Below are 25,420 nucleotides of genomic sequence, written 5' to 3' on the forward strand. Positions count from 1 at the left end.
TTAAGGCAAACAATATCACAGGGGGGAGGGGGAGGGTTGTTCCAAACCTGTTTGTTTGGTCCTTGTGAAAAATAAAGAATAGTACATTGTACTTTAAATGATTTGGTAAGTTAATTGAATACATAAATGAAATCATAAATAACAGATTTACAGCAAGTGTAATGTCAATAAATTAGTGAATTAACTACTATTTATTATCTTTATGCTAGTACTGCATCATTGAAATTTGTAAATCAGCCATGCTTTAATTCTGAATCTGTGTAAGATAAAATTGAGAATGGAAATGGGGAATGTGCCAAAGAGACAACAACCCGACTATAGAAAAAAACAACAGCAGAAGGTCACTAACAGGTCTTCAATGTAGCGTATATATATATCTTTTGGAAAGATGACCTTTAATCAATAGGTAGTTACTTCAATATCAATAAATATCTCCCTCTCAATATAAATGTATATGATATATTCTAATTTCATATCTAATATTTGATTTACAATTCACAAATCAAAATGTAATTAAGGACAGATCAGTCAAAATATACTTATTATACCTAACCTCTGACCTCCCACATTTGATTAAATCTGGAAAATCCTTTCTGTCACCACAACTTATATAATGTATGTACTCTTAACCTCTGAACAACCTCATTCAACTAAATCTGATATATACCTGTTGTAACTCAACATTATTAATGTAAGAACCTTGACCTTTGACCTACCACATTTGAGTTGATCTGATTCGTCACTTTTGTCCCCACAATCATCATCCCCATCACATACAAACTTTTGACTAATACATTTTCCATTGGCACACCTAAATTCTGTACATGTCTGGTTTGTACTTGGGTCTGAAAAAGTGAATTAATTTTATTTCAAATAAACATGGATGTACCATTCTGATTCATTCTTGGATCTGAAAATCACAGAAAATCTTATCAATGATTACCATACATTCAACCTCATTGTGTGTGACTCTGTTCTGTTGATAACTCAGATGAGTCTAAGTGATTTCTCAAATCCCAGTAAAATTCATAACTGATCAATACATATTTATCTCTAATGAGTTGATTTGGTTGATTTAAAGTTTGTGGTTTAGTAATGTAAAATTAAGGTAAATTGATCATAACGTCTCAAAGTTCGTAGGTAAGAGTTTTTTTTAAGATGCAGACTTAATGATGACAATTCAAATCAGAGGTATTTTAAAATTTTAAAACAATTTTCAAAAGAGATGAAAAAGGTGTGTAATACTTGTTTATCAGTTGAGTTTAAATGACATGTTTATGGTGATTGTTAACTGTCTAGGCTTTAGTGGGATGATCATTTTCACCTAACATTAAAATGAAATGTATTTAATTGACTCATGTCAGATTTAACAGATTTCTTAGAATAAAACTTCATTATTTACAATATATATGAATAAAATCATCCTTACTGTTACATCCAGGCTGTTCATCTTCATTTTCTCCACAATCATTATCGCCATCACATACCCAGGACTTGGGTATACACTTCTGGGTTACAGCACAATGGAAGTCTTCTACAAAATAAAGGGAAGGCACAATTATTTTCATAACTGCATAATTTCATTTTTTCTTAGATTAAATGATTGATTACTGCAATAAGGGCAATATTTAGCTCAAATTTAATAAAAATATTAAGTAAAACAAGTGTTTTAAGTTGATGCATAAACCTGTAAAAGTGTTAAAAAAATCTACAAAAATGATCCCTATGCAATGTAGTTATCTTTTATTAGGTTGCACTTCTGAAAATATAGATAACCTTTAATTTCCCATAGCCAATAAGGCCAAAATTGTGACACTTTTACTATATGAATATGATGAAGTTTAGTAAAATAATTATACCCTAGATTGCTAGAATGAAAATTTCATATGCACTACTATATTTTTCAAAGGTGAAAATGTAAGGCTGTGCAGCATATTTTCGACATGTATATGCCCTGAAATTCTGAAGAGCTTAAACTTATTACCCTTTCCTTCACTTTCGGTCTTCTTTAGAATTCAAGTTGGTCCCTATCCATGTTTATCTATACAGGTAACATTCCAAAGTTATGTTTCTAAGAGATGCAACATAGAGATCTTATCTAGGAAGCAGAACGGTTTGTGAAACAGCTGTATTTACAAAGTACAACCTTTAAGTAGTCATAAAGTTGATCCTTTTTCTCTACCAATGACCTGGACAGATTTTCTCTACTAGGGGAAAGGATTCTTTCCTACCAATGCCCAAAGTAGGTATATATACATTTGTCATTTCTGGACCTTTTATTGTTTACTATGCTGTATGGGTTTTACTCATTGTGAAAAGAAAAATTATGTTGAATGATAGTGGAGAACTTGAGTTGTCTCATTGGCAATCATACCACATCTGCTATTTCTAAACTTACAAAACAAGTTATATATACTTACGTGGTGAGCATGTGATGGCTCCACAAAACATGGTATTCTCATCACTATTGTCTCCACAATCATTCTGACCATCACATAGGTAACGTCTGGATAGACAGATTCCATTGTTAGGACATTTGATCTTCCCTGGAGCACATGTTCTCTCAGCTGTAATATAAAATACACAAGTTACACATATATAGTCAGATCCGAGATTTTAGGACACATGATTTCCTGGGTACATGTTCTCTCAACTGTAATGTCAATTTACAAATAGAGCCTCAACAGTCACATATATTTGAAGTGGACAAGTAAGTACGTGTTTTACAGATTTGCATACATTTTACAGCTCATCTATGTCAAGAAGCAGTTTTATGACAGCAAGGCAAGACAGAGCTTTAACTGCTCTTTTAAAAGAAAGAAGGGCAAAAAGGGGAATAACTCTTACCTTAACATTTGTAATTCTATCACTGCAGTCAATTAGATTTAGGAATAAATCAAGGCCCCAACAGAAAGGCCAGTTTTCAGGTCCAAAAGTCAAAAAAAATTGTGTAATAATCTTATGACAATGAAAGTTGATTTTGTGAAAATAATGAAAAAGACCTGTTTTATTCAAAATAAATCCAAGCATTAAAAAAAATCAGTTTCTTTCTTTAAAAATATTAAAACAAATGTCTTATAGATGATCATTTACTTATCCCTGAAACCATGGCATACTTACGACAACCATTTTCATCAGTTTTGTTTCCATCCAGACAATTGTCAATGCCATCACAGACCTTCAGTAAGTCAACACATCTCTTATTTGCACACTGAAACTGGTCGCTTGTGCATTCTGGGTGAGCTACAAAATAATTTTATTGATGTTGAATATAAAAGCTATTGTTTAAGCACTCAGAAACAGGGCACGATACATCTTTTGTTAGAGCAATGAAACTGGTCACTTGTACATCCTGGGTAAGCTAAAAAATATCTAATATTAAATAATATAGTTGATTGTGCAATCACAGAATGAGACTAGTCACTAGATTTGTAGTATCATGAGCAACAAGACTGCAGGTGCCATATGCGTGGTAGAAACTACTTATAATTTTGGAGCACCTTAGTTAACCCAATGTTTTTGGTGGAGTTCCTGTTGCTCAATTGCTAGTTTTTTATTTATCTATTATTTTGCGGATTGGTTCATTGTTTTTTGGTGTTTTGTTTACATGGTATAGTCATTTTGTTTGACATATGAGTTTTGAATATATCCTTGGTATCATCAGTCAATCTCTCTTTCTTTTATACATTTAATATTCTATATATTCCTTGCTGGGTTTTTACATATGAGAAAAGGAAAATGCATAACATTAGATATCTATAAACAAAGTATGAAGCATCCAATATTTCTACCTTCTAAAATAAAAAGAAGTTAACGCTGTCAACAGATCAGTTTCAATATGTTGAGCTTTCTGTGACAGAAGTCACAGTCTCGACAAAAAACTTTAAGTTACAAATGAAAGAGAACTTACTGCACTCTAATTCATCGGAGTCGTCTCCACAATCGTTGTCATGGTCACAGCGGTACTTTAGTGGAATACAGTGGCCATTGTTACAACGGAAATATGTTGGATCACATACATGGTTAGCTGAAAATACATCATGAGAAATCTAATAACATAATAATCTGATAAGTCAGCTGAAGATACATCATGAAAATTCAAATTACATAATAATAATCTTATTGAATAAGTTGAACTGTAAGATATTGTTCACTTATGATACCCTTGCTTTCGGTATAAGCAGGATTAGGTTATCAGGAAGTAGATATGCAATGGTTGTGAAAATGGAAACAGTATAGCATGCTCCAATGAAACTTGATACAGAATTTTAGAAAACACTCATATCAATTTCAATATTTTTCTTTATCTCATTAAAGTTGTCACAGATACAATTGAAAATAGAAATGGGGAATATTTCAAAGAGACAACAACCCAAACCAAAGAGCAGCAAACAGACAAAGGTAATCAATGGATCTTCAACACAGTGAAAAAATCTCACATCCCGAGGTAGACTTCAGCTTCATATTTTGAAACCATTTTTTGGGTACTTAATACAGAAGTTAGGATTCTCATCTGAGTTGTCATAGGAACCATGCATTTAACATTAACTTACCACAGAAGTTAGGATTCTCATCAGAGTTGTCATTGCAATCATCAGAAGCATCACAAACCCATCGCTGACTCAGACATTTACCATTAACGCACACGAATTTGTCAGGTGTACACGAATGGTTAGAGGGTATACACATTCTACCACTGTTACCAAGGATCAATCCACTGTTGTCATCACAAGAACACTCAGCCTTCCCATCAGCCCCTGGGTGGCAACCATGACTACATCCTCCATTGTTGACATCACAAGGGTTTGTATTACCTGAAGAAAGAAACTGATGGTAAAAGATTTTGCATGTTTATTTTGAAAATACCAAAATTTAGAGGCATCTTTTAGCAAGTCTAAACTGGTACCTGGTTTCCAATATTTTATTGAGTTTCTTATGTGAATTAAGTATATTTAAAATCTCAAGAGTAATGAGTTAAAATTATTTTAAAATAATGCAGATTTCCCATATTTAGCCTACTCTTTTACTTTTCTTTAATTCAAGGAAATCTGTTGAAAGACCATTCAATCATTATAAACATGAGTAATCTTAAATATAAATGTTTACAAGATATGGGAAAGATGCACACTGCTAACTGAACATGTCATACATGAGGCATTATAAGTATTGAATGCTTCTTTTTATAACTTTATAGGGTTGTAAAAGCGCAGACCGTGCGTACATTTTTAGAATGAAGCGCTTCTGCGCTTCATACAAAATGTACTTCGGTCAACGCTTTAACACCCCAATAAATTTACAAAAAGAAGCATTCAATTCTTAAACGAAAATGTTTCTACTATTTATACAAACATTTCTGTCTTTTTGGAGAATAAATATTAATTCCCATCGGTCTGTTAGTGATACCCTCTGACATTACAACTAGATTAGACCCTGTATGCTTCTCTGCTCTGTATACACCATCTATAAATAGAAATATTAGACAAATTTTTTCCTGCAATAAAATATGAGAACATAACACTTCATAGCTATATACATGTTCATACAGACTGCAGGTAATATTTATTTAGATCAATATGTTTCAGAGTTCTTCGACACATTCAACAGGATAAATAAAATAAGAATTTTTCCTTCATGAAGTACTAAATTCAGGTTCATCAAGTATGAAGTCACAATTCATAATTGTTTCCATGGCTTGTAAATTTTATTAATAAAAGTTAATATGCTAAAATCAATTTTTAGAAATTGGACCAACTTTTGGGCAATTCCTTCAAATTTTGACTGATTTCCCTTTGTGAGATGTCAGAGGCTCTAATTTCAATCATTTATTCTATGAATAATGATCCCTAGGGCAAAAGCTTTAAAGTTCTAGATACTTCAAATTCATATATTTTAGCGAGATAAATGCCTGCAAATCATTTAAATAAATTTTACTACAAAAAGTACTTGTAAGTCATAAACATTTCAGTATAAATTACCATCATGTTTTCCTTATATTTTTAAAGAGTGAGCACCAGCCTTGATTATACAAATATTTATTAATAACAAAAAGTTTTCAGATAATTCAAATCGTACCAAATTTAAAAATTCATCATCTTTATATATGGACTTATAACAGCATAAGATTGACAGTATAATAAATATATTTTTAAATAGTTTACATACGTAATGTCCAATCAGTCCAGTAAACATGATGACCAAACACTGTCATTGAGAACGGATGGACAGTTGACTGGACAATTACTTCTCTATATCTGCCATCCAATGTGGATCTCTCTATCCTGTCCCTGAAAAATAGAAAATAAAGCCAATACAGCATTATACACTCCTGTTTTGGCATCTTAGATTGGGGCTTAAGAAGGATACCCCAAAGGTGACAAGGTCATGTTTAAATAAACTGCTGACACAGATATATTTATTGGCATAAAATTCAGAAAAAGACAACCAAACAACAGCAATGAAAGTGCTGGGTTTTTTTTTTTTGTTATGGTTTTGTCACATTTATTATTCATGTAAGGATTTTCCGTTATTACACAATTACTTCTGCATTTACATCAGTAATAAATTAAGATACCCTTGCAACAATATTTTTTGGGGTTATTGCTTATAGGACTAGCTATTAGTCCAGTATGAACTTTTCATTTATGTCCACATTCATTCAATTTAGATGCTATAGAAAAGGTCCATCATAGAACTTTGACTATTTACCTTAAAGCATCAGCCCAGTATATCATATCTTCATCATAGTCAACACTTAGCCCATTAGGCCAGCCCAGGTCTGTTGATACAATGACTTTCCTCTGGTTCCCTGCCATAGTAGCTCTCTCTATCTTAGGACTCCTGCCCCAATCAGTCCAAAATAGATATCTAAACAAGTTTCGAAATATAAAATGTTTGATAAATTGATACATGGTTTATAATCTAGATCTTTTCTCGTCTAACTACATCATGTACATGAAGTTCATCCAAAAAATACAAAATTAAATAGCCACCCATTGGGATAGAAAAGGCTAAAAGTCAAAATAAAGTTTAAGTGAAAATAAGTTAGTTTACAGTTTATTTAGATATATTTTTGATTTGAGTCTTTGATGTACCTAATTTTAAGATGCAGTTGTGTATGAACTTTGTAACCAAAAGTTTTCAAAATATTATATTAGAATTTAAGGATATCTCGGGGTATATTTCAATTAGACAGTAACCTCATTTTGGACAGAGTCGCATGAAAATAGGAAAGGGCTAAAGTATTCAGAATCATTTTTTATAATATAATGAACAAGAGAGAAAAGTACTCCATGCTTTGTAAAAATAATAATTTACTTTCTTTTTTCTACGTAAAAAAGAATTAAACATTCCATTCACTATTTATTCAACTTTCTTTATTAATTTTAAAACTTTTTTTTCTGGAAAAAAATCACTGGTTACCAGTACCTACCCTTTGCATGGATGAACAGCCACTGCTCTAGGACTTATTACTACTGCCAAGGTGACTTTTTCTATGGAGTTCAGGTTCATGCTGTAAATACGGTTCATATACACATCAGCCCAGTATAATCTTTTACCAACCCAATCAAATGCAAGACCTTCTGCTGTTACGGTGTCTTTTATCCAAGCTAAAAAACACAACATAACATAAAATAATTTTGATTTCCTATGTCTATAGATCAAATGAGATTGATAAAATTTGATCCGGATTTACTTCCCTTTTGTCTCAATTCTGGTGGTGTAAATGTGCAAATTTGTTAAAAAAACAATCAAATGTAACTTGTTATACTGGCTGCTAGACTTTTGATAAATGGTTTTACTGAACAATATTTATTTCTTTTGAGTCTTAATTTATCACTACAATCTATCAGATTTGTTTCACTCAGAATAATTCCTAGTTTAAATAACATCTACAGCAGATTAATAAGATTAATACAGCAAAATACAAAATTATCTCCCTTTGAAAAAAAATTTCAATCATTTTATTTATTTTTTTTCACAATATTTTGAAAACATTCTTTGTATACATATTTCAGAAGTACTGACAAAAAATGTGACAATGTCAGTACTGATTCATATACTTACTTTCATTTGTATGAAATGTGACTATGTCATGAATTACAGAGCTAGAACTGTTCTGTAGCACTCTACTGATGGATTTCCCAATAATCTGGGAGAAATAAATATAGTTATCTTCATAATCGAAGTCCACTGCCACAGCCCCATTTAATCCTTTGACGGGTGGCACTGGTGCAGATTTCATAGAGGGGTCCAGTGAAATACTCAGTATTTCTGTTTCAGCTGCCACCACCAGAAACTCTTTTGGAGCTGAAAAGAATAGAAGAAATCCAATAAAATAATCAGTCAAATTAAATAACAAGTCTTTTTTAATGTCTGTTTCAATATCCCCTAAAAATGTGGTAATAAAATGAAAGTACACTTTTAAAATGAAAACGAAAGTAGAGACAAAAACAAAATGTCTGACTAATTCTAAATTTCTTTAAAATCCAGTGTTCCTAAAAATTCCAAAATGTTCTATGGAATTAAAACATATATAATTTGTCAGTGTTTGATATGAGTTTGTTTGTGTGTTGATATGAGTTTGTTTGTGTGTGTGTGATTTGAATGATTGATTGGTTTATTACGTCAAATCTTATATGGCCAGAAGCTTTTGCAATTAGTACCTTCACATGAGGAATTGTCAGATGCCAGATTTCCAGTAGAACAAGCACAAACAGAAGTAGTCTGATTTGGATAGGGTGTGAGTATGTTAGTGTGCATGTTTGTATGATATGTGTGTGTGTGTGTGTATTTAGTACCTTCACATGAGGAATTGTCAGATGCCAGATTCCCTGTAGAACAAGAACAAACAGAAGTAGTATGGTTTGGATAGGCAAAACACAACTGCTCACATCCACCATTGTCAACAGCACATGGACTTGATGCTGAAACATGTAAATGGAGGTAAGATTATATTATACTGTAAATTAAGGAAAAAAAATGGTTTTTTTTATTGTTCGGAAAATGCGACAAGATAAGTTTTACAAAAGTGATCTTGATGCTAAAACATTAAAATGTAGGTCTGACAGAATATATACTGGAAAGTCAGACATTTTCGGGATATGTTTTATTAATGTGAAAAATGCAAAGGGATATGTTTCACAAAAACAAAAACTTGCATTTTTTAGAATTAGAAAGCATTTTTTGTGGGAAGCATTTTCTGAACTCACAATAATTGATCTAAAATTTGTGTATATTGTCCTAAATCTAAATCTCTTGCACGTTAAAGACACCCTTGTAGATTTCAAAAAGAGTAGGCTAATGCCGCTACAAGGCAACACTCGCATCTGCAAAGTGGAAAGGGATTAATATAAGTCGCAAAACTTGTTTCCCAATCCACTATAAATAAATATTAAATTAAACACCTCGAGGTGAACCAACGCCTGTGTGAATCATTTCGATAGAGTCCCTGAAGTGGATACCTTGGTATGCAGGGTTGTCAAATTATGCAAATGAATGCAACATTAAAATAATACTCCAAATTGACAACAACACTTCAATTGGTCTGCAATTTTATTTGCTATGGTCTACATGTTTCGCCTGCAAGGCAGGCTTCATCAGGACAATTTTTATACAGAAATTGAGCCCCTGAAGTACTCAAAGTGGTGCATTGAATTTGACGTCGTCATGGTGAGAGAAACAATGAAAAGTGAAAGTAGCAATACAGAGTTATAAATAGATAAGATAAATATAGAAAATTAAAGTTTGTATACAATGTAACTTGAGTTCGTTTTACTATTATATGACACATTAAATTGTTCTAAAGGCTTGGCATCTAATAGGACGAACTTCCCATGGTTCCTACCACTTCGCAAGGCTTCTCTTCCAACCTGGCCATAGTTGGAGGTTACTACTTCCCGGCGCGTCGGCAACAATAGGAAGATTATGATCGCCGCTGTGGATAATAAAATTTGTCAAAAACTGTTCCTTTGTTAATTATTTATTTGGTGACTCTATATAATTTTTGGATCGTCTGCAGTAGTTGGTCTGTATAATGGCATAGTTGTGAATTCCTAGTTTATTTAAGACCGGCGCCCGTGGTACGTTTCTTCTGCAATCATTTATATCTGCTATCATTTATAGATGTATACTAGGTGGTATCGGACATCTTGGTCATCTTGATTCAGTTGTTATTTCGTCGTAAGTATGGAATATTCCTTGGTCCATGTATATGCTGGTGGCCTGTAGATCGTCGCGTGTAGCAAGGCGGTTCCTTTCGGATGCAGGGGTTCACGCATAAATAATATTAAATTAAACACCTCGAGGTGAACCAACGCCTGTGTGAATCATTTCGATAGAGTCCCTGAAGTGGATACCTTGGTATGCAGGGTTGTCAAATTATGCAAATGAATGCAACATTAAAATAATACTCCAAATTGACAACAACACTTCAATTGGTCTGCAATTTTATTTGCTATGGTCTACATGTTTCGCCTGCAAGGCAGGCTTCATCAGGACAATTTTTATACAGAAATTGAGCCCCTGAAGTACTCAAAGTGGTGCATTGAATTTGACGTCGTCATGGTGAGAGAAACAATGAAAAGTGAAAGTAGCAATACAGAGTTATAAATAGATAAGATAAATATAGAAAATTAAAGTTTGTATACAATGTAACTTGAGTTCGTTTTACTATTATATGACACATTAAATTGTTCTAAAGGCTTGGCATCTAATAGGACGAACTTCCCATGGTTCCTACCACTTCGCAAGGCTTCTCTTCCAACCTGGCCATAGTTGGAGGTTACTACTTCCCGGCGCGTCGGCAACAATAGGAAGATTATGATCGCCGCTGTGGATAATAAAATTTGTCAAAAACTGTTCCTTTGTTAATTATTTATTTGGTGACTCTATATAATTTTTGGATCGTCTGCAGTAGTTGGTCTGTATAATGGCATAGTTGTGAATTCCTAGTTTATTTAAGACCGGCGCCCGTGGTACGTTTCTTCTGCAATCATTTATATCTGCTATCATTTATAGATGTATACTAGGTGGTATCGGACATCTTGGTCATCTTGATTCAGTTGTTATTTCGTCGTAAGTATGGAATATTCCTTGGTCCATGTATATGCTGGTGGCCTGTAGATCGTCGCGTGTAGCAAGGCGGTTCCTTTCGGATGCAGGGGTTCACGCATAAATAATATTAAATTAAACACCTCGAGGTGAACCAACGCCTGTGTGAATCATTTCGATAGAGTCCCTGAAGTGGATACCTTGGTATGCAGGGTTGTCAAATTATGCAAATGAATGCAACATTAAAATAATACTCCAAATTGACAACAACACTTCAATTGGTCTGCAATTTTATTTGCTATGGTCTACATGTTTCGCCTGCAAGGCAGGCTTCATCAGGACAATTTTTATACAGAAATTGAGCCCCTGAAGTACTCAAAGTGGTGCATTGAATTTGACGTCGTCATGGTGAGAGAAACAATGAAAAGTGAAAGTAGCAATACAGAGTTATAAATAGATAAGATAAATATAGAAAATTAAAGTTTGTATACAATGTAACTTGAGTTCGTTTTACTATTATATGACACATTAAATTGTTCTAAAGGCTTGGCATCTAATAGGACGAACTTCCCATGGTTCCTACCACTTCGCAAGGCTTCTCTTCCAACCTGGCCATAGTTGGAGGTTACTACTTCCCGGCGCGTCGGCAACAATAGGAAGATTATGATCGCCGCTGTGGATAATAAAATTTGTCAAAAACTGTTCCTTTGTTAATTATTTATTTGGTGACTCTATATAATTTTTGGATCGTCTGCAGTAGTTGGTCTGTATAATGGCATAGTTGTGAATTCCTAGTTTATTTAAGACCGGCGCCCGTGGTACCACGGGCGCCGGTCTTAAATAAACTAGGAATTCACAAGTAACCTCCAACTATGGCCAGGTTGGAAGAGAAGCCTTGCGAAGTGGTAGGAACCATGGGAAGTTCGTCCTATTAGATGCCAAGCCTTTAGAACAATTTAATGTGTCATATAATAGTAAAACGAACTCAAGTTACATTGTATACAAACTTTAATTTTCTATATTTATCTTATCTATTTATAACTCTGTATTGCTACTTTCACTTTTCATTGTTTCTCTCACCATGACGACGTCAAATTCAATGCACCACTTTGAGTACTTCAGGGGCTCAATTTCTGTATAAAAATTGTCCTGATGAAGCCTGCCTTGCAGGCGAAACATGTAGACCATAGCAAATAAAATTGCAGACCAATTGAAGTGTTGTTGTCAATTTGGAGTATTATTTTAATGTTGCATTCATTTGCATAATTTGACAACCCTGCATACCAAGGTATCCACTTCAGGGACTCTATCGAAATGATTCACACAGGCGTTGGTTCACCTCGAGGTGTTTAATTTAATATTATTTATGCGTGAACCCCTGCATCCGAAAGGAACCGCCTTGCTACACGCGACGATCTACAGGCCACCAGCATATACATGGACCAAGGAATATTCCATACTTACGACGAAATAACAACTGAATCAAGATGACCAAGATGTCCGATACCACCTAGTATACATCTATAAATGATAGCAGATATAAATGATTGCAGAAGAAACGTACCACGGGCGCCGGTCTTAAATAAACTAGGAATTCACAACTATGCCATTATACAGACCAACTACTGCAGACGATCCAAAAATTATATAGAGTCACCAAATAAATAATTAACAAAGGAACAGTTTTTGACAAATTTTATTATCCACAGCGGCGATCATAATCTTCCTATTGTTGCCGACGCGCCGGGAAGTAGTAACCTCCAACTATGGCCAGGTTGGAAGAGAAGCCTTGCGAAGTGGTAGGAACCATGGGAAGTTCGTCCTATTAGATGCCAAGCCTTTAGAACAATTTAATGTGTCATATAATAGTAAAACGAACTCAAGTTACATTGTATACAAACTTTAATTTTCTATATTTATCTTATCTATTTATAACTCTGTATTGCTACTTTCACTTTTCATTGTTTCTCTCACCATGACGACGTCAAATTCAATGCACCACTTTGAGTACTTCAGGGGCTCAATTTCTGTATAAAAATTGTCCTGATGAAGCCTGCCTTGCAGGCGAAACATGTAGACCATAGCAAATAAAATTGCAGACCAATTGAAGTGTTGTTGTCAATTTGGAGTATTATTTTAATGTTGCATTCATTTGCATAATTTGACAACCCTGCATACCAAGGTATCCACTTCAGGGACTCTATCGAAATGATTCACACAGGCGTTGGTTCACCTCGAGGTGTTTAATTTAATATTATTTATGCGTGAACCCCTGCATCCGAAAGGAACCGCCTTGCTACACGCGACGATCTACAGGCCACCAGCATATACATGGACCAAGGAATATTCCATACTTACGACGAAATAACAACTGAATCAAGATGACCAAGATGTCCGATACCACCTAGTATACATCTATAAATGATAGCAGATATAAATGATTGCAGAAGAAACGTACCACGGGCGCCGGTCTTAAATAAACTAGGAATTCACAACTATGCCATTATACAGACCAACTACTGCAGACGATCCAAAAATTATATAGAGTCACCAAATAAATAATTAACAAAGGAACAGTTTTTGACAAATTTTATTATCCACAGCGGCGATCATAATCTTCCTATTGTTGCCGACGCGCCGGGAAGTAGTAACCTCCAACTATGGCCAGGTTGGAAGAGAAGCCTTGCGAAGTGGTAGGAACCATGGGAAGTTCGTCCTATTAGATGCCAAGCCTTTAGAACAATTTAATGTGTCATATAATAGTAAAACGAACTCAAGTTACATTGTATACAAACTTTAATTTTCTATATTTATCTTATCTATTTATAACTCTGTATTGCTACTTTCACTTTTCATTGTTTCTCTCACCATGACGACGTCAAATTCAATGCACCACTTTGAGTACTTCAGGGGCTCAATTTCTGTATAAAAATTGTCCTGATGAAGCCTGCCTTGCAGGCGAAACATGTAGACCATAGCAAATAAAATTGCAGACCAATTGAAGTGTTGTTGTCAATTTGGAGTATTATAAATAAATATGTTTAAATTTAAATCTAAAACAAATAGGTCCTGATCATGAGAAAAGGCTTCCAACATTTTAGGGATTGACAGATGGACAAGAACACATGATTTTCTTTCAATAAATGATAAATTCATAGAGAATGTCTAAGTCAGGAATTTTGTCCCAATATCTATTTGACCTAAAATTATGTGAATTGAAATTGAAACTATAAAAGCCATTCCAACATTTACCATTGGGTTGTAGTTCCTCATCAAAGATAACTATGTCTCTCAGATGTTCCAAGTTATTCTTGATAATTATAGGTGTTCTGCTAATACCATTCTTACTGGCTTTAAATACCTGCAAATATAACACTTTCAATAGAAAAAGATTTGTGATGTTTAAATTTTGCAAAATTTGCTACAGGATAAATTCTACAAAAACAAAAAATGTCACATATTTAATTAAGACAGCAATTCTAATTATCAAACAACATAACATCTCATTTATCAATTGTTTGTTAACTGCAATTAAAAATTAAAAATCAAAGAGCTGAAGAGCTCTGAGGGGAAAAGACGGCCATTGTTTCAATTTTTAAGGGGGTATCTTTTGATAGTCTACATACAAAGAATGAGCAAAAGAACAGCTAGAACATATAGAGACGCTGACAATAATTGTCACAATTGTTGTTTATTGTTATTTCATTTCCTTAGTCAAGAATTCATCATAGAGACAATTTTGACCAACGAGATCTGCACCTTCTAAATCAAAACATTTAATTAAAGTTGGGAGTTAATTATCTAAAATTCAATTGAATTTAACAACTACTACAATATATTTTAGAATTTTAAATAATTATGTACAACTGAACAGCAGGCTAAGACCATTCTCAATTTTTTGTGACAGTATTCTCAAGAAAGTGAGGACTGAAAAATCTATTCAGTTTTAATTTTCCATTGATAAATTTCCCAGTTACAACTTTCATCACAGGGATACATGTACTTATAAAATCAAATATGATTGATATAAGCTGTGTGAAGTTTGTTTCCAGATCCCACATTTTGATATATCTGTAAAATTCATGAATAAATAGCTTTAAAAGCAATATTTAAAAAAAAAATGAGAAAAAAAAAATGACCACTACAATAATTATGTTGGTACGCAAATATTTTGTAATTTATGACTACTTATCATATATATACTTAATGTGACATTTTTAAAAGTGTTCAGATACATTAACTTTCATTTTAGTGGGCAATTACTCATCAATTGAGGTGCCCCTTAATTGGAGAAAGATTCTAAAAACATAACTTTACAGAAAGAATGAAAACTGCAGTTGCTCTCCCAAATCTCAATAGGAAAAAGCAACATTTTTTTTTTCTTTATTTTTTTTTTAACCATTTTAATAATTATATTGGTACACAAAATTTTTTTTATATAGAAGACTACTTATCATATACTAAATGTCACATTTTAAGTGTTCAGAAACATTTACTTTGATTTTAGTGTATAATTACTCATCAATTAAGGTGCTCCTGAATTGGAGGAAGATTCTAAAAACAGAACTTTACAGAAACAATGAAAACTGCCGTTTCTCACCCCTATCTCATGTATCCCCATTGACATTGTTTACCGCGAAAGTTGACCTACAAATTATCTGATTACAGCCTCAGATTAAAGCATTGCATGTTGTTGTGTGATCATCTACACTACAGCAAACATCATTAGGTTTACATTTAACAAATACGGATTTTAAATTAGTATACAAATACTGTGAATGATTTTTATAATGAATAAAGGATATCCCTGTGTAGGTCGGCATTCCAACAATGACGTCACTAGGTTAGATATATTTAGAATATTTCCTAATACTGATTTTTTCGGACTGTAAAAGAAACGTATATAGTGTAAGGGAAAGCTCAATATACGATAATGTCACGAGATACGGAAAGGAAATGTGTAAAAAATGTGTTTAAAGTCAATCTGTTCTCCTTGTCATCAATTTCAGTATGACATTTTGAGGGGGTTTCCAAACTATCAAAACAAAATGATTGACGTGAGGGAATGATACTCTGGCCAACCCCATTAGGGAATTGACAGCTTGAAGCCGTCTTTCCCCAAAAAACAAGACTCTCTCTGACATGAGCCTGAATTGCTCAACTGATACGATTGTAACATGTTGATATTTATCTTAATTTTACTGCAATCAGTTTTGTTTGTTCATTTGTAATTCTTACTAAGGCCACGGTTTTTTAATTTGTTGGTTTACGGATTTTCCCCATGAAAAAGTCGGGTTGGTCGGTCGGGAAAAAAAAGAGAAAAAAAATCATCTTTGAAGACAGAAAAATATGCAAAATCAATATATATTTCACCTTTCTAACAATATGTTTGTTATGCTATTTTATCATCATTTCTTAAATTTTAGTTCAATGAAACATTATTGCTCAGCTGTTATAAACATCGCATGACATTGTCTAATAATTTACAGTAAAAAAAAGGGGGTGCACGGACACAGACGAAATTAAATCGTCATTTCAGAAAAACAAGAAAAACAGATTCGCATAGCTCTTAATCAATTCCAGAAAATTTGGTGAATAAAGATCTTCAATCACGAAAACTAATGAAGAAAAAAATGTAAAAACGTTGTACGAAAATAAGTTTCAACACACGTGTCAAAAACCTAATAGACTCGTCCATTGGAAAAACGAGATTATTGGGTTAATCTGTTGTCTCGCACTCCCGCTTTTTATCCAAATGGACGATAATTTTTCTATTATCTATGAAACAAGAAAATTCCAAATGATTTGTTAATATTCAGTACTTTAACTTGATGCCTTCACCCTGTCCACATTTGGACAAGTCTATTTCTATGAGATGATGCATCTTACAGACTGATGACAAATAAGGTAAACAAACTTATTGTGTAATTGGTTTTAAACACAAGTTTCGTTCCGCAAAATTATTTGCGCAAACAACATTTCAAGGTCAGTTATAATTGATTTGTCTATTTTAAGAAACGTAAACTGGAAGTTTTATTTTTTCACAACAGAAAGTGTTATCAATTTTGTTAGTCATTAATGCATTTCATTTCATAAAAAAAGAATATTTTTCAGGGATAATGCATTTGTTAGGGTCGGCGGGAATAAAAAAGCATGAAAAGTCAATTTTATTTTTATTCTGGATATTGGCAAAATTGGGTATACGGATCCTTAAACCAACAAATTAAAAAATCCTGGCCTAACTGACATTTTTATAGGTCTTGTTCAGCTGATCATTTTCAATATCAACAATCAATATCCATTTAAATTTTTAAATTAATCCGAAAAATTATAGAAATTAGTAAAACATTAGATATTAAGGGCAACAAATCCTATAAGTATGTCAATAAACTTGGATATGTTGACTTACTTGTAGATCTTATTTTGTTTATCTTTTTTGTTTCACCAAATGTTCATGTTCAGTTGTTTTTTAACAACTACAACTGTTAAACATGTGAAATGTTGCTGCTTGCCTTTACAATTAAAAATAACCTTACCTGTTTCAGATTTCTATCTACCCAGTAAATGTAATTTTTCAAGACAGAAATTCCAAATGGTGATGGTAAATTTGTCCTCACATATTGTCGATTTCCACCACTGAAGGATATTTTCTGTAAAAGGAAAAATTCAAAAATACTTCTGCTGAAGAATTGCTCACTAAATATCTACAATATATCTATTACAATCATTAAATTCATTTTTACAATTTTAATTAACAGGGAAAACATTTTTTAACAAATAGAAATACTTTTTAACATCAATGTCAATTTGCTTATTGAAAACATTAGAGGTCATGAAACTTTTTTCTAGCTAAAAGGCAAAATAGGTAAATTTACTATACATTGCTTTATAAAATGAATATATCTGAGTTATCTCACCTTATAAAGCAATTGAAATAAAAAATTTGAAAAGTTAAACAAATCAATAACATTTTTCACTCTAAATAATAATATTTCATAACCATCAAACCATTTTTTTGTGCTATTTCATATTCCAAGATGGCTGATGGAAGACACTGAATCTTTCTGAACTAAAAGAATCACACTTTTGACCTACCTGTATGGTATCTACAACTGAATCAACCCAGTATACATCATGTGTATCAATATCCACAGTTATTCCCCTTGGATAACGAATGCCATTGGTTACCAAGGTTTTACGTTCAGTTCCATCTAGTCTTGCTTGTTCTATCTTTGGAAACTGTCCACTGTCTACCCAATACAGATATCTACAAATTAGAAATCAGAAAAAAGTAAGAATTTGAATATAAAATACAAATGGCCAAGTAGACAAAATGTGATGTTACTATCTTAATAAGTATATATAATAATATATTCTTTTTTCTTTAATTTTTTTGTTGGTTTGTCAAAATGGTTTATATTGAAAAAACTTTAGAATTTTTCACCATGTTCACCGACCTTCAGCTTTTAATCTTTTTTTTTTCCATTTCAAACATTTTCACTTAATTGTAGTCCTATCACATTGAAACTACCCCGGAAACTATGAAGATCAGTATTGAAAATCAGGAAATCTAGGAATTAAAGATTACCTTTTTATTGGATTAACAGCAATTGCTCTAGGCGATGACATTTTCTCCTTGACGAGAACCAATCGATGACTCCCATCTAATTTAGCCACTTCCAGGTAAGTATCATAATTCTTGGATGTTGTGAAATACAAATTACCTTAAAAATATATACATGTAGTAGTTTGAAAATTCAGGGATATTTCTTGTAATAATAAACGTTAATCCCATCTTCAAATCATAACCATGTGAAGAACAGTTTAATGTTTGTAGGCTTGATATGTTTATCAAAGTATAGTTCTATTGCACATAACCAAACTCATTTAACAAATATATTTCTTAAGTATTTTGATAGTCAGCAGGATGCTTTTGGATGAAGAAGTTAACAATAGATGGAGTTCTCAGAACATGGAATGATGGGCAAAAAAACAATTCAACTAATCACTGACAACTTCTTTATAAATATTAAGTTATTTTGTTTATTAGTTTCTGAAAAAAAGTGATGAAAAATTTGATGGAAAAATCTGGGGACAGACAAACTGATGAAATAAGGTAATTACAATAGTCCAAACTCTAAGAGTGGGGTAAAATAAATAAATTCAAGATGAACAATGTTGTTGTTAAACATTTTTAACTATTTGACTTTTTGAAACTATCAGTATCATAATATTTTTACCCAAATAATTCATTGTTATACATATTTTAAAGTACTTAATTTTACCTGCAATCCAATCTACTGCTATTCCACGTATTCCGTCGGCAGGTTTGATCCCAATTCCTGCTTGAATGACCTCTTGATAACTTGTGCCATCTTGTTTAATTCTACGGACACCATTAGAGCTACCTCCCTTTAGCCCAGTGCTGTCGTAGTCACACCAATAAATATGTCCACCAGCAATATGGACATCTACATGTAATGCAACTCGGTCTAAAATACAAATTTCACAGAATTATGTGGATTTATTCATATTCGTGGGATGTAGATTTTTGATGATTTTGTGGATATAGTTAGAACTACAAATTGAAATGTTTTGATGAAGTACAAATTTTTTTTAAGTTTTAATGCAGACTTTGGAAAACAAAAAAATCAAATATCCACAAACTAAACTTATTCTTCAATCTACAGTAATTGGTATCCACAAAAATAAATGAATCCACAGTACATGTATTAACATTAACCATCCTGTCTGTTTATTGTTGAAGTTCTAAATCTGGTTTTATAATTGATCTTTTAATGACAAGTCCATACTTCAATGCTCATTTGAAGTCTTCTTCAGATATGTCATTAAAGAACTAGTATTGATAGAAGACTGAGAAAGTGTGATTTCTTTTACTTCAGACTATTTAGAGCTTGACATATTGTTAAGAAACAAGTTGAAAACTGTATACTGCACTCTAGATGCCTTTTGGTTAGGTTTCTTGTGACTAATTCCACCCAAAAAATATTTGAACATTTCAGCATAACTAGAGATCAATTTTTGAAATAAGATTTATTGAGAAAAGAGCCTCTCTCTCTGAGTCCCCTTTCTAATTGATGTTTATCCCACATCTATTTTATTTCATATATAAGCATACCATATCCTCTAATTGGAACCATAGCATCTTCATGGTCCCTAGCATTGATAGCTATCCCTCTGATGATGCTGGACTGTGATACTACAGCAAAAGTTGTGCTGGCTACAAAACATAAGAAACTAAGATTAGTTATCAATCAAATAGGCTAGTTGAGGATGTTTGCTAGTCCAGTTTATACAATTGAGAATAGAAATGGGGAATGTGTTGAGTCAAAAACCCGACCAAAGAGCATAAACAACTTCTTCTTCAACAGAAACCTCTGGTATAACAGATTTGATGACTATTTCAGTACTGTAAATTCAGAAATTATTGTGTGCATTTATTATTGCGATTTTGTCATTTTAAACTTAAATGCGATTTTAATTATTACGATTTTGAGAAAAATCCTGTAAAATTCATATAAAACATTTCAAAATGAGAGTTTAAATTATTGCGTTTACAACTCTGTCGCATTTTTCGCAATAATAAAAACCTCGCAATAATTTCTGAATTTACAGTATTATTGTATAAAATAGTACAAAAAATGTTGTTAGTGAGTTGAAACATTCTGTGAAAAAGCTTTACAAAGGAGACTCATTTGTAAGCTACATGTTGTTGGAAATAGCATACTTGCTCAGCAATATCATTTGAACCACCATTTAGAGTTGAGGATATTTTATCATAAGTGAAGAACTTATTTTCATGGATTTCACTTGTAAATTTAACCAAGAACTCAAGACTCAATTGAAATGCAAATTTTCTTTCAGCTTGTATACAGAAATAAGTTTTCTCTAGTTCTTACTTGATTTAGCCTTTTCCTGACATGATGATTATTTTTATTTAATCAACATGTGGTTTGTTTGATCTGAGTTTGCCATTGGTCAAAATTCAATTATGACGTCAATTTTTCTTGCTTTCCCCTGAAATTCCTATTGTGGTGTCATGAAAAAGGTGTCCATGCCTGATGACGTCACATAGAAAGAACACATCTTTTTGAGGATCATTCGAAAAGAAGGATTACGATTGTCTGCAAATCGTCTAAAAATCATTAGAGAAAGATTCCACCACCAAATCTTGTGCAATACACTATTTATCCACTCTCGGCAGTTAAATTTTATATATTTAAAACGCTCAACAAGCCTTACGTTTTAAATTTGAAAATTTAAATGTCTCGAGTGGATAAATATAGTATCATACTTGATGCAGTAGTAGAATCTACTTTCTCTAATTTTTGTGCTACTTTCACATTTCCTGACGGATGTGAGAATAATATTTCTCCTCACTAATGAAAAATCTGTTCTCGGCAAATGATTAGTTGAAATTTGATTATGACATCAAAATGTTTTGTTTTCTTCTGCATTTTCCTATTGTGACGTCATGAAAAAAGGCGACCATGCCTGATGACGTCGCATATAAAGAACACAAGTTTCGGAAAATCTTTGAAAAAAGGGATAAAAATCATCAGAGAAACAGGTTTCTACACTATAACTCGTGTATTACGATATTTCTCCACTCTCGACAGTTAAATTTTAGTTATTTAAATAGCTTGGCAAGCCTTGTGCTTTAAATAATAAAATTTAACTGTCTCGAGTGGAGAAATATCGTAATACACTTGTTGCAGTGTAGAAATCTATATTTAAACCAACTTATTTTTGCTAGCCATTTATGTTCGTGACTTTCGCGAGCAGAAAAATAATGCGAATATAAATCGTTGCGAATATGTAAAGTTTGAATCTTTCTTTATTAAACTACATCAAGTAAATCTTAAAATTACGAACTTAGAGAGCTGAAAAGTGGTCTAGAAAGGGTAAAACGGGAAATAAAGTATCCGCGAAAATAAATTAGTTTACAGTATATATAACCATGATTCTAATGCAACAACGTTTGTAACGTTCATTTTGATTGGATATTTACATGGCATCAATTGACAATTGATGCTATGGGACGTATGCGCAAGCGCAGACGGCATATGACAGATTTTAAATACATGTTTTAACGTTGTTTTCTGTCAGTTTCATTAGAATGGAGATAACAATATTGTATTTTAAGCTCCGACGGCATCAATTGTAGAGCAAGATGCCAAGAAATATCGTTTTCTTCAATCCATTATGAAGTGAAAAATAAATGAATCTATGGTACTTACCTAAACAAGTTGCATCGTCTGGTGTTTTACTGTATCCCGTTCCACATTCACACTGATGTTGTTTGGCTGATGTTGGGAAACAGAGCTGATCACATGATATGGAGGTACATGCATTTTTCTGACCTATTATTAATGAATACAATTTCTTATAAAGTTATTTGTAAAAAGTAATGTTTTTCAATAAAGATTTATTGTTTAAAGAACTACTGCTAACAGTTACCAATTTTGTATGACCAAGGATTTTTCTGTCCAGTATAGTTTACTTAGTTAAATATCAATTTGATATGAAAGTGCCCTGAAAATCCTAAACTGAAATTGCTAAATAAATTTGGGTACCAAATTTCCAATAGAAAGAGAAAATGTAATGCAAATTTTCAATCAGAAAACATAGTATATAGATAGCTATGGCCATTATAAGCTGACTATGCAGAATGATTGTTGCTCATAGTTGAAGTCCATATGGTGACCATTAGTGGTTAATTTCTATGTCATTGGCAGTCAAACCACATCTTCTTGTTTTTATATATATCTTTCTAATTTAGAAGATTGTTCATTGACCTATACATGTCTTTTGATTGATTTTGTTGTTATGTTGCTGTCTCAGTAATTGATTAATAAATGTTATCTCAATCTTCAGTATTTCACTCATTATTCAGGATGTGCTCTCTTGTTGACATCACATAACATTACTACTATAAATATAAAACTATAAATATACAAAAAGAAGATGTGGTATGATTGTCAATGAGACAACTCTCCACAAGAGACCAAAATAATACGGAAATTAACAACTATAGATCACCGTACAGCCTTCAACAATGAGCAAAGCCCATACCACAGAGTCAGCTATAAAAGGCCACGAAATGACAATGTAAAACAATTCAAACGAGAAAACAAACGGCCTAACTTATGTAAAACTAGATGTATCAAAGCGACACCAATGGCCCTGTCCCAAAGAGTTGAAAAATCTGCAATTTCAATAACACATGTGGACACAAACATGATGGTCGTCTCACATACCAAAAATCGGCTCAAAATCTGGAGGGGTATAGAAAAAAAATCCGTATAACTATGATTTTCAATAATTTATCAAAGTCCAAAGCCTGAAATTTCAGCAAAAACTAGCGAAGCCGAACAAAACTTATACTTGATCTGTAACTCATCATGGTTAACTTACATACCAAAAATCAGCCCAAAACTGAAGGCGTTTAGAAAAAAAGTCTGTATAACTGTGATTTTCAACAATTTCTCAAAGTCCAAAGTCTGTAATTTCGGCAAAAATTAGTGGAGTAGAACAAAACTTAAACTTGATCTGTAACTCATCATGGTTAACTCACATACCAAAAATCAGCCCAATATCTGAAGGTGTTTAGAAAAAAACTCCGTATAATGGTTTGTTGTGGAATGACAGAATGACAGAATTATGGAATTTCAGAATATCGGAATTACGGAATTTTGGACAAGGGTAAAACTATATGGCACCGACAACTTGATTGCGGGGCCATAAAAATTGAATATAAGCCAGTGTTAGAACTCATCCAACACTGAAAAAAACTATGAGTTCACCTTTTTCATGCCTGTTATAGAACACCTTTAAAATGCTCAATCCAACCAGATTTGCCTTTAGAGTCTTTTTCTTCTGAGGACCAAAGAGGGCAACAGCAAAAATACTCTCATAATCAGCATCCACATAATACAACATTCTATTGTTGATCACAAGTCCTCGTGGGTTACTAAGTCTGTTAATAAATACTCTCACCCTTCTCCCATAATGAGTATATCTCATTATCTACAAAAGAAAAAAAAATGTAAAAGTAGTTAAATTTTCCTTTAAGGATGTTCGCTACTCTGTTTAAAAATAACAAGCTTTTTAAAAGACTGTTATGAATTGGTAGTATATAAATAAACAAAAAAAGTAGAAAAAAATGGAGGGTCCGTGTGCTTGTTTTCCAGATATAAGCCATACAAAATTTGGTGGGAAATAATTCTCTCTAGATTTTTTATATATTTAACATTGACACCTTTTTTGATTCAAAAACTATGAAAAAATAACAAGGATTTTATAAGATTTTGAAATATGGCTTTTTGAACTTTATGTAATAAAATTATGAATAGAAAAGTAGGGGTTAGTGGGCATTTTTTTTTAATGGCAATACATGGATAAAACCAGAGGATTCCGAAAATCTGGCAAAAATTCAAAAAGTAGAGAAGCAAACATCCTTAATGTTAATCTAATGAGTCAGCAACTCTTTTCCAACTAATCCTAACAGATGTTCTTTTGTTTTGTTGTTTTAACAACGTCCCAGGTTAATGTAGAGACAGGGAGGAGAGTTCAAAAACATGTTTCAATTAGCCTCATTCTTTATGTGCCTATTTCAAATCAGGAACATGCAATTCATAGCTTGTCATTGGTTTCTGTCTACCACAAATGTTTTTTAAGTTTATCGTATTTACCGATACTTTATACAGGACTAGTGACATACTTATGAACCTTCCACTTGAAATTTCACCAACAAATCAAAACAACTTATATCAATTGTACATCTCCTTAAATATTTAATACAATAGCATCTTAATGCAGATTTTGGTATTTGGTCATGGATTTTTATTTGAATTCAAGAGGCAGAAAAAATTTCGTTATCTTATCACCCCTTTTTTATAATACAGTGTAACCTTCCTAATCCAACACCTGGTTATTCCAACATCCAGCTTTAACCGACACATTTTTATTGTCCAAAAATATGTCTATCCTTGCATAAGATACCTTGAGTATTTCAACATCCTGCGCATGCTTAATCTGACATTTTTTTCTAGTCCCCAGTGTCGGATTACACAGGTTGCACTTTATATATCTTACCCATCCTTTGCCAGAGTCAGACCAGAACAAATCTTTGTTTTCTTTGTTTAATGCCAACCCTTCAGGTACCTCTGTACGTCTGGAATGGATTGTTCGTGGAAGCGATCCGTCCATGTTCATCACAGCTATTTTTGGCTCAACAGATTTACTGCCCTTATCTGCCCAATATATTCTCCTGTGAAAAAGTCCAAAGATATTGTAATGAATTTTAATTTTAATTCCATTATGATGAAAAGACATGAGGTTAGTCTTG

The 25,420-nt window shown here is 32.7% G+C and overlaps 1 protein-coding gene across 1 annotated transcript in view; it reads right to left on the reverse strand.

The window, feature by feature from the left end:
* LOC143058840 (low-density lipoprotein receptor-related protein 2-like) overlaps window positions 1-25,420 on the reverse strand; it is a 112,196-nt gene that overhangs the window by 55,547 nt on the left and 31,229 nt on the right. Inside the window, exons 28-48 of the mRNA XM_076232317.1 lie at window positions 25,168-25,342; window positions 23,877-24,099; window positions 22,311-22,433; window positions 20,189-20,290; window positions 19,335-19,541; window positions 18,638-18,773; window positions 18,145-18,316; window positions 17,586-17,699; window positions 14,302-14,410; window positions 8,799-8,924; window positions 8,065-8,307; window positions 7,430-7,607; window positions 6,706-6,864; window positions 6,163-6,284; window positions 5,350-5,460; window positions 4,554-4,814; window positions 3,911-4,027; window positions 3,121-3,243; window positions 2,421-2,567; window positions 1,430-1,534; window positions 717-845 (exon numbers count right to left, since the gene is read on the reverse strand). Of these exons, the coding sequence (XP_076088432.1) occupies window positions 717-845; window positions 1,430-1,534; window positions 2,421-2,567; window positions 3,121-3,243; window positions 3,911-4,027; window positions 4,554-4,814; window positions 5,350-5,460; window positions 6,163-6,284; window positions 6,706-6,864; window positions 7,430-7,607; window positions 8,065-8,307; window positions 8,799-8,924; window positions 14,302-14,410; window positions 17,586-17,699; window positions 18,145-18,316; window positions 18,638-18,773; window positions 19,335-19,541; window positions 20,189-20,290; window positions 22,311-22,433; window positions 23,877-24,099; window positions 25,168-25,342 (3,182 nt within the window). The remainder of the gene's footprint in view (window positions 1-716; window positions 846-1,429; window positions 1,535-2,420; window positions 2,568-3,120; window positions 3,244-3,910; window positions 4,028-4,553; window positions 4,815-5,349; window positions 5,461-6,162; window positions 6,285-6,705; window positions 6,865-7,429; window positions 7,608-8,064; window positions 8,308-8,798; window positions 8,925-14,301; window positions 14,411-17,585; window positions 17,700-18,144; window positions 18,317-18,637; window positions 18,774-19,334; window positions 19,542-20,188; window positions 20,291-22,310; window positions 22,434-23,876; window positions 24,100-25,167; window positions 25,343-25,420) is intronic.

Source organism: Mytilus galloprovincialis, chromosome 14, assembly GCF_965363235.1.
Source record: "Mytilus galloprovincialis chromosome 14, xbMytGall1.hap1.1, whole genome shotgun sequence".
NCBI lineage: Eukaryota > Metazoa > Mollusca > Bivalvia > Mytilida > Mytilidae > Mytilus > Mytilus galloprovincialis.